Source organism: Chinchilla lanigera, unplaced genomic scaffold (assembly GCF_000276665.1).
Source record: "Chinchilla lanigera isolate Chin_1 unplaced genomic scaffold, ChiLan1.0 scaffold00012, whole genome shotgun sequence".
Classification (NCBI taxonomy): domain Eukaryota; kingdom Metazoa; phylum Chordata; class Mammalia; order Rodentia; family Chinchillidae; genus Chinchilla; species Chinchilla lanigera.
The window spans coordinates 6589713-6598987 of record NW_004955413.1 but is presented as its reverse complement, the minus strand read 5'-3'; the positions used below and the strand labels follow the sequence as shown (position 1 = coordinate 6598987).

At 53.2% G+C, this 9275-nt stretch overlaps 1 protein-coding gene across 1 annotated transcript in view; it reads left to right on the top strand.

Moving 5' to 3' along the window:
• LOC102026845 (solute carrier family 2, facilitated glucose transporter member 3) overlaps positions 1–6588 on the top strand; it is a gene marked incomplete at its 5' end in the record, with an annotated part of 83827 nt that extends 77239 nt beyond the window's left edge. The window contains 6 exon segments of the mRNA XM_005378907.2: positions 223–385; positions 477–664; positions 2264–2368; positions 2681–2782; positions 3187–3390; positions 4483–6588. Of these exon segments, the coding sequence (XP_005378964.2) occupies positions 223–385; positions 477–664; positions 2264–2368; positions 2681–2782; positions 3187–3390; positions 4483–4701 (981 nt within the window).
• Between the last annotated feature and the right edge of the window lie 2687 nt (positions 6589–9275).

Here is a 9275-nt window from a genome sequence, read left to right as displayed (position 1 = left end):
CTGAGCTATATCCCTGGCCCTGGCCTGATTTCTTGATGATAGACGTTTCTTTCTGGAGGGAGAAGGAATTTCAACAAAGTGAGCTCAAGGCCAGCCTGAACTGCAGAGCGAGACCCTGTCTCACAAAGACCAAATAAATAAATAAATAAATAAATAAATAAATAAAAATGAACTTGTGGCCTAGGAAATAAGGGGTTTGTGACCCTCTTTTCTGGTTCCTAGATCTTCGGCCTGCCGTTCATCCTGGGGTCTGAGGAGCTCTGGCCGATGCTGCTGGGCTTCACCATCATCCCGGCCGTCATACAAAGCCTGGCGCTTCCTCTGTGCCCCGAGAGTCCCAGATTCTTGCTCATCAACAGGAAGGAGGAGGAGCGCGCTACTAAGAGTGAGTGCCCGGGCCGCGCTCCAGGAAGGGGGCTTCCACTTGTTAGGCAGGGGGCGCTCAGCCCCTTTCTCCCCCTCGCTCTTCTCGCCAGTTCTGCAGCGGCTGTGGGGCTCCCAGGACGTGTCCCCGGACATCCAGGAGATGAAGGACGAGAGCTTGCGCATGAGCCAGGAGAAGAAAGTCACCGTGCTGGAGCTCTTCCGGTCCCGCAGCTACCGGCAGCCCATCCTCATCTCCATCATGCTGCAGCTGTCCCAGCAGCTCTCGGGGATCAATGCCGTGAGTGTCCACGCCTGGGTCGCGCTCCCGTGCCCGTGTCCGGGCCGTGTGAGGGGCTGAGGCAGGTGGATCCCTAGAGCCTAGAAATTCAAGGCTGGCCTGGCAGCACAGCCAGAGCCTGTCTAAGACAAAAAGATAAAGTCACAGCCCCTCTTTGAGGGGGTAGAACCTGTTTGTCAGAGTCTGGGAAGACAAAGTTCATGAAAGCCTCTCAAGTGTTTTCAGTGCATCCCAGTCTGGAATTTGCTCCTTTGAAAATGACGCTATGTGTGTGCCTTCTGTCCCTGGAGTGAAACATGCACAGGAAATTGGAGGATAGCAGGGCTGGAGTTACAGCCAGGTGCCGGGTGCAGGCCCTCCCTGGGAGGAAGTGTTTACTGAGATGTACTCGTGTCCCTCCAAGTTGCCTTGCCCCAGCCCTGCCTTGCAAACTTCAGTCAGAAAACCACTAAGCTGGGTGTAGTGGCCTATAATCCTAGCTCTCTTGGGAGGCTGAGGCAGGAGGATTGCCCCAAGTGACAGCCTTGCTTGGGCAACTTGGCAAAACCCTCTCTCAAAATAAAAAGGGCTAGTCAAAATAAAAAGTTGTAGCCAGGCGTGGTGGCATACGCCTATAATCCCAGCACTCCGGAGGCTGAGGCAGGAGGATCGTTGGCGAGTTTGAGATCAGCCTAGGCTACAAAGTGAGCTCAAAGCCAGCCTGAACTGCATAGCGGAGACCCTACTTGCCAAGCACTCTAGCACTAGCACAACCCTGGGTTCCATCCCTAGGACCACAAGACAAAACAAAGCCAAAAAAGGCATATTGTAAAGAATACCTTATTTCTACAGTATATATCAAATAAAATTAGTAGCTTGTTATGTCCTAAACCCCTGGAAAGAGCATAGGACTGGGAAATCCAGCCCAGGCTCTTATTAAATGATCAAGTTTAGAGGGACGTGGTGGCACATGTCTGTGATCCCAGCACTTGGAGGCTGAGGCAGGAGGATTGTCTCAAGTTTGAGGGCAGAGGGCATTTACATAGTAAAGGCAGCCTAATCTACATAGCAAGACACCCTCTCTAAAAGAAAGAGGGGGCAGCTAGGGTTACTCATTCCACTTCTGCCCTATCAGATTGGGGCATCAGTATGCCTGGCAGTTTGGAAGGTTTGGGATACAGCCCACTAAGAACTTCTACCTTTCTGTAAATCAACAAAGTGGATCTGAAGAGGAGCACATAGAGCAGTGGGGATACTCATTAGAAGGAAAAGTAAAAAGCCAGGCGTGGTAGTGCACACCTGTAATCCCAGCACTCTGGGAGGCTGAGGCAGGAGGATCGTTGTGAGTTCGAGACCAGCCTGGGCTACAAAGTGAGCTCAAGGTCAGCCTGAACTGCATAGTGAGACCCTGTCTCAAAAAGACAAAAAAAAAAAAGTAGAAACCAGTGACTGGAATGGAAAATTTAGCAGGTGGAGATCAGATGCAAAAGATAATTTATTTGCAGAAAGAATATTATGGGGACTCCGGAAAAGAACTCTTCTTTCTGAGACTTCACTTTTGAGCATTCAATGTAATTGTTACATATAGTCAGCAAAGATGCATCCTTTGTTTCCCGTTAGGTCTTCTATTACTCAACGGGAATCTTCCAGGATGCCGGCGTCCAGAAGCCAATCTACGCCACCATTGGCGCGGGCGTGGTTAACACCATCTTCACCGTGGTGTCCGTAAGTTGCAGGGCAGGGTCAGCTGGGGGTGGCAAGCGTTCTCACTACAGATGTCAAAGGCGTGGTGCTTGGCTCTCCACCTCCCCATCGTCCATTGAACCTTTCCTGTTCAGTTCCTCTTTGGGAACACAGTACCGACTGATGGGTGTAGGTAGTCCTCACTGTCCTCACAAATGTGGGATGGGCCACAGCCGGGTTCCACCGGGGCTGGTGTGGCTGGAGCAGGTGCCTGCTTCTTCTAAGGCGGGATTCAAGTCATGCACGCAGGGCTCTCGTGAGCGGAAGCAGCAGTGTCTGTCTGTCTTCTCCTAGGTGTTTCTGGTGGAAAGGGTAGGAAGAAGGAGTTTGCACCTGATCGGCCTTGGCGGCATGGCTGTTTGCTCCATCGTCATGACGGTGTCTCTGTTACTGAAGGTAAGCGCTCTGAGGGACGGAGGCGGGGAAGGTGGTGTGGAGAGGTCATGGGTGGTGGGGGCAGGTAGCTGACACTGGAGATCGCTGATAAGTCATTTGATCCAGGCATTGTGGCACATGACTGTATCTCAGCACTTGGGAGGCTGAGGCAGGAGGATCGCCATGAGTTCAAGGCCACCCTGAACTCTACATGTAGCAAGGCCTTGTCACAAAAAAGAAAATTGGTCTTGAGGATAGTCCATTTTGTAGGTGATGAAATGGTCTCGGTGAAAAGTGATATATGTGACACGGACACAGCTAGGACTTGCATGGATCCCACAGGCTGCATGTGCCCGAGGCGGAGGGCCTGCCACGTGCCAGCACTCTCCTGCTGTCTCTGACCGTCTCCTCCCTCCCTTTTTCAGGACGACTACAGTTACATGAGCTATATCTGCATCGTGGCGATCTTGGTCTACGTGGCCTTCTTTGAGATTGGACCGGGCCCCATCCCCTGGTTTATTGTGGCCGAACTCTTCAGCCAGGGCCCCCGCCCGGCCGCCATGGCTGTGGCTGGTTGTTCTAACTGGACCTCCAACTTTTTGGTTGGACTGCTCTTCCCCACAGCTGCAGTAAGTAAAGGAAAATCCCACCGAAGCCAGCATGTTTACACCACGATAATGTTCACTGACTCCACGAAGTTAGCCTTAAGCCAGACCTTTCTCAATTTCGGTGAAATACAGAAAAAAGAAAGCAGAGCAAAGCAGGAGGCCAGACCCGGGAACTTGGGAGAACCACGAGTCTGGGTGCTGTGTGGCAGTGCACAGCTGTCATGCTAGCACTCAGGAGGCTGAGGCAGGAAGATCGTAAATCTGAGGCCAGCTCAGCTGCGCAGACCCTGTCTCAGAAGGACCACTCTGAGATCAGAGGCAGTTCTGCCTAGAAAAGAATGGTAGTGATAAGCCTGGACCCCACCAAACCAATGCTTCGTTCAACCTGAATAAGCACTGGCTTTGTTCCTAAAGGCTCCCTCACTTCAGTTTAGGGTCTGACAAATCAGCTAGACCCCATCATAAGATGACCTGACCTGGAGACGCTGGGTGTGGTGGCATATGCCTGTAATTCCAGCACTCAGGAGGCTGAGGCAGGAGGATCACTGCAAGTTCAAGGCCACATAGTGTGTTCAAGGCCAGCCTGAACTGCATAGTGAGACCCTGTCTCAAAAATAAAAGACCTGGAGCTGATGTGTTAGAATGTGGCAGTGGCCTTCTAGAACCCGTTCCTACTTGCATGAGATTTTCCAGAAACTAGATTTTAAGTGTAGACCAGAATCGTAGGTGTTTAGAAGCAGCTGCCTTTAGTGAACAGGAAAGACACAATTCCAGAGAAATACAGTAGCTCTGCAATGGTATCAGAAATAAGCCTACCGTCCCACTCGGGGTAGGGGGTGGTTATAGCTTGAGGCCTCCTGCAGACAGACGTGAAGGAGGCTGGATTTGCCAAGGACCAGAGTTGCATAATTAACACCAACCTTCCCTTTATCTTTTTGCTTTTTCTTTTGTTTTGTTTTGTTTTTTCTTCCGGTACCGGGAACCGAACTCATGACCTTGCGCTTACCAGGCAGGCGCTTTGCCGCTGAGCTAAATCCCCAGCTGCCCCCTTTATCTTTTGCCAAGGACCAGCGTTGCATAATTAACACCAACCCTCCCGTTATCTTTCACCAGGCCTCTTTGAAAGCCTACGTTTTCATCATCTTTGCCGTCTTCCTTATTATCTTCTGGCTGTTCACCTTCTTCAAAGTCCCCGAGACCCGAGGCAGGACTTTTGAGGACATCACTCGGGGCTTCGAAGGGCGAGGCCAGGATACCCAGAGGTCCCAGAAGAGCCCAGCCATGGAGCTGAACAGCCTGCAGCCCGGGAAGCAACCGGCCGCCAGGGTCTAGGCCACGCCAGCCAGGACCGCCCACAGCGACCCCCTCCTGGGGGACCCCTCCCCCAACGAACCCAGGACTGACCGCTCCAGTGCTGCTGCCCGAGCCTGTCTCGCCCTCAGCAAGCCCTGGCTCGGCCAGTGCCCGGGCTCCTTGAGCGCCTCACTGCTTGGACCTTCTCCTGTGGCCACGGCCAGGTGGCCGCACCTCACCCCGGGCCACGCGCGGCCCTCTAATGCCCTGAGCGCCAGCTCTGCTCCGGCACCAGGGAGATCTGCGGACTCCTCGCCTCACGGTTCTCAAAGTCACTTGGGTTGTGTATTTATTTTATCTTCTGGTTTTATTGCATAAATATTTATTTTTTTAAGTGAAAATTTTACCAAATAGCGAAGACTGCAAGCAAATGGAGGTGAGAGGGAGGTGTGCAAAGAAAGGTTGCAGGTAAAGCAGGTTTGCTAGCAGAGCGGTTATGGTGTGAGAAGGCAGGACTCAGGGAGAAAAAGGGGTGCGGTGTGGTCCCCCAGGTGGGCCCCTGGCTCCGCGCGACGTCTGCGTCTCACAGGAGACTCCTTACACTTCATTTCAGGAAAGTCCCGTGCCTGTGTCAAAAAACTACTGGTTTCCTTTGGAAGTTTGCTTTAAGATTATAGTTTATGTAGAGTATTACTTGAAAGCTGGGGTTGTTACTAAGACGGGCATCGTGACAGAGCAGCGGGCGGAGTCCGGGGAAGGGAGGGTGTGGGGACCCTCCCTGGACCCAGCCCTCCTCCCCCTGGTGGACTCCCTTGTCCTGTAGTCCCCACGCCCCACACCCCTGAGGCCGAGCCCTCCAGGGAGAACCCAACGTACTGGTCCTCAGTAGCGCTTCGGCGGTTCTCCACTTCGTTCTGTATTTTATCTGTTGATTTTTGACTTTTAACTCGTAGCTTTAAAGGAATTCAGAGGAGAATCCTCATGGGTAGTTTTGGAATTTGTGACCTCAGCTGTGGGAAAGGATTTTTCCTGAACGATCACTCCGTGCTTTAAGTGTGCTGTCACTATAGGGTCAGGGCTTAACAGTCCGTGTCTGTTACCGTGCCAGGCCTCTCTTGTACCATGTTACTGTGACGCCCACTGGGTGCCCTCAGGGACCTGAGTCCTCTGACGGACACGTGGGAGACAGCAGGGGTAAACGGCACCGAGAGCAGGGAAGGGTGCGTGCTGCTGACGCTTTGCTCTGGTGGAAGTAGTTCAAGGCCTACTTCCGGTGTTGCTGTCCCCGCCTTTTGGGCAGAATGCTTCGGCCCATCCCTGTGTGTAGAAGCAACACTGCCTCTGCTGGGTGGCATTTGCACCCGGAACCTCTGATTCACACTCCTCTGCTGTCCTTCCCTTGGGGAGCAGGGATGGAAGGAGAGCCACCTCCCAGCATCCCTCGGCCGAGGTGGAGGGGGAAGGGAAGAGGAGAGCGTGGGGTCAGCGGGGGCTCGGAAGGGGTCTGAGGGCTGTGGGGGGAGGAGGTAAACTTTCTAACTGGAGGGTTCAGACAGCCGGGTGGCAGCAGGGCGTCTCCGCAGTCATCTCCCTCCCAGCCCTCTTACCCCACCTCCTTCCTGCTCACAGGTTACTCTGTCTCCCTTCCCCTCCTTGGTGCTCACACGTCTCAGACCCTCCAGGCAGAGGACAGTGTTCCAGTCCTTGGTTCCCACTATTCCCGGGTGCACTGTAGCTAGGGAGGGAGGCTTTGTTGCGAAAGGTGACTTTTCCCTCACGCTGGGCCTCTCCTGCCTGGGCGGCAATGCAGGGTAGAGTCCCCATTTCTCAGTGACCAGGTTGTAAATATTTCCACACGGATTTTCTACTATTAATGTTACATTACTGTGGTTCTTGGTTTTGAAATAAAAGTTCTAAATGCACATATCTCATGCTCATTATTTTTGTTCTTCCTGTGACACAGTCAGCCTTTTTTTTTTTTGTTTTTTTTTTTTTGGTACCAGGAATCAAACTCAGGACCTTGCACTTGCCAGGCAGGCGCTTATGCTGCTGAGCTATAGCCCCGGCCCCTACACCATCAGCTTTAATCCTGGCTGAGCCGCTCGGTACCTGTTGTAACCCTGAGCAAGTTTTTCAGAGTCTCACATACGTGGAAAATAGCAGTACTCCCTTATTATGCAAGTTAAATGAAAAGGGTTCTGTCTGTTATTTTCTCTTTGCTGAGCCAATGTACTCGACACCCAAATGCAAAGGGGGAAGATTTATTCAGCTCAGTTTCAGCCCATATTCAGCTGGCTCAGGCAGGGGGCATCACAAGGGAGCAACAGTTCATGGCACGAAGAGGATAGCAAAACAAGGGGTGACCACGGCTCCTTCCGTCCCTTATATCTTCCCAGGCCTTTGAGCGCGGGTAGCACTCGCCCTTAACCCTAGTCCCTGCAGCTAACGTTGCACCGTGAATCCTGGGGTCACACACTCCAGATCCAGCCACCTCCGGAAAAGCCCCAGCACCTAGGGCTGCATGAGACTTCTGGGGGCACATGTAGACTCAGACCATAACTGATGCCTGCAGCCTGAGTGATGCCATCTTGCAACCAAGCACCGAATGAGAAGCCACAGCTATCAGCGGCTTTGGGGCTTGGCCGTCATTGTCCAGTAGTGGCTATTGATCGGGCTAGGCCATCAGTGCTTCCCTCCGCACTGCTGTCGGCGGCCCCCGTGTAACTAATCTCCCACTGGGCCAGGCACCCCAGCAGCCAGTGCCTGCTCCCCTAGTGTCCCTGGGACCCATCTTCCTTTCTCCCACCAAGCCGGGAGCTGGGGAGCCCTTCACTTCATCCTCCGTGGGCTCCAGTTTCCCCTTCAGATCCTTTCTGGGTCCCAGGGGTCCACCTTCCTCCTTTCTTTCCCCGTTGTTTTCCCGTGTCTGGATTCCAAATCTCCCAAGGTGGCTTTGCTGCTGCTCACTGCTCTGCCATCTTCTCCCGACTTCCTTTGTACTTTTTATTTTAAGGCAAAGTCTCACCAAATTCCCCAGGCATGGCTTGTGGTCCTCCTCCATCAATCTGCCAAGCACTGGGATTATTCTTTGCATCAGCTTGGAATCAATGTGCGGCTTCCATTTCTGCTGGCACCCAGGCAGCTCCTTAAACGCCAGATATGTCACAGGTGTCCTCAGAGTGCACGCAACCGGCAAGGCACCTCCATTTGTGGGTTCGTATTCTACACTGGTTAACGAAGGCCCAACTCACAAGATAAACATTGAGGCAGAATATTCTGAGCACAGTTGTGAAGCCGGTTATAGTGAACTCAGGTAAGTGAGCTCTGAAAACCCTGGTGCTGGGTCCCAGGACCAACTAAAAAACAACAAAACAACCCCCAACAAGCTGAAAATCTTCACACGGTGATAAAAGCACAAGATACAAGCGGGCTGAGTGACAAGCGCGAAGGCAGAAGAATACTATCCAAGGAGGCACAAACGTGGGCAGGCAGCTCCTCCTCCCAAACAGATTCAGAGTCTGAAGGGGGCAGGGCGGCGTGCAAGGAGAGGGAAACCAGCTTTGGCCCAAGAGCCAGCGTGCAGACCTGGGCAAGCAAGGAGCCGTGCTGGTGTCCAGGGCGGCAGCTGTGCAGAGGGGCAGGCAGACTGGAGCGCCCACCCTGTGGACAGTGGCGGCCAGGCCAGGGCCCGGCTCTGGCAGGGTGCCACCAGGTGTCTTCTCACCTGCACTGCTGACTGTGTGGCCACTGAACTCAGCAAAAACAGCCCCTGGGGGCTGGGGATTTAGCTCAGTGGCACAGCGCCTGCCTGGCAAGCTCAACATCATGAGTTCGATTCCCGGTACCAGAAAAAAAAACAAGAACAGCCCCTGAAGCTGAGTGGTAGCACAGGCTGGTCATCCCAGCACTCTGCAAGGCTGAGGCAGGAGGATCACAGCTGGACAAGTTAAGCAAGAGCCTGTCTCAAAAGATGTAAAAAGGTCTGCGGATGGAGCTCAGTGTGAAGGTACTGAGTTCCATCCCCAGGAAGGGGAGGAGAAGCAGGGGTTTTAGGTGGCTCTGGGATGACAGAGGGGCAGCGCCTCTGCCAGCAGCTGGTGAGCCTGGCCGTCCCCAGCCTGCGCCTTGCCGTTCAGAGCCGCCAAGTCTGGACAGCCAGAGAGTGGCACCCACCTCGCCCGGTCAGCTCCACACTCAGCCTGCACAGGAGCCGACCCTTCGCGTTTATACCCCACCGGCCTAAACAGAGGATCACCAGCGAAAGCCCACCTGGGCAGTTTGGTAAGATCCCATGCAAAAATAAAAAGCTGTGAGGATGTAGGTCACTGGTAGAGAGATTCCAGGTTGGGTCCCCAGTATCAAGTTCAAGCCCAACCTGGGCAATTTACTGACTTAGCAAGACCCTATCTCAAAAAAAAAAAGAGAGAAAAAAAAATTGAAAGGGGGGTGGGGGTGGCATGCAAACATTCTGGGTTCAAACCCCAGTACCGCCCAAAAAAGTTGGGTGTGGTGGTGCACACCTATAATCCCAGCACATGACTGTGAGTTCCAGGCCAGTCTAGGCTACACAACACGTTCAAGTCCAGCCTGCTCACACAGCAAGGTCCTGTCAG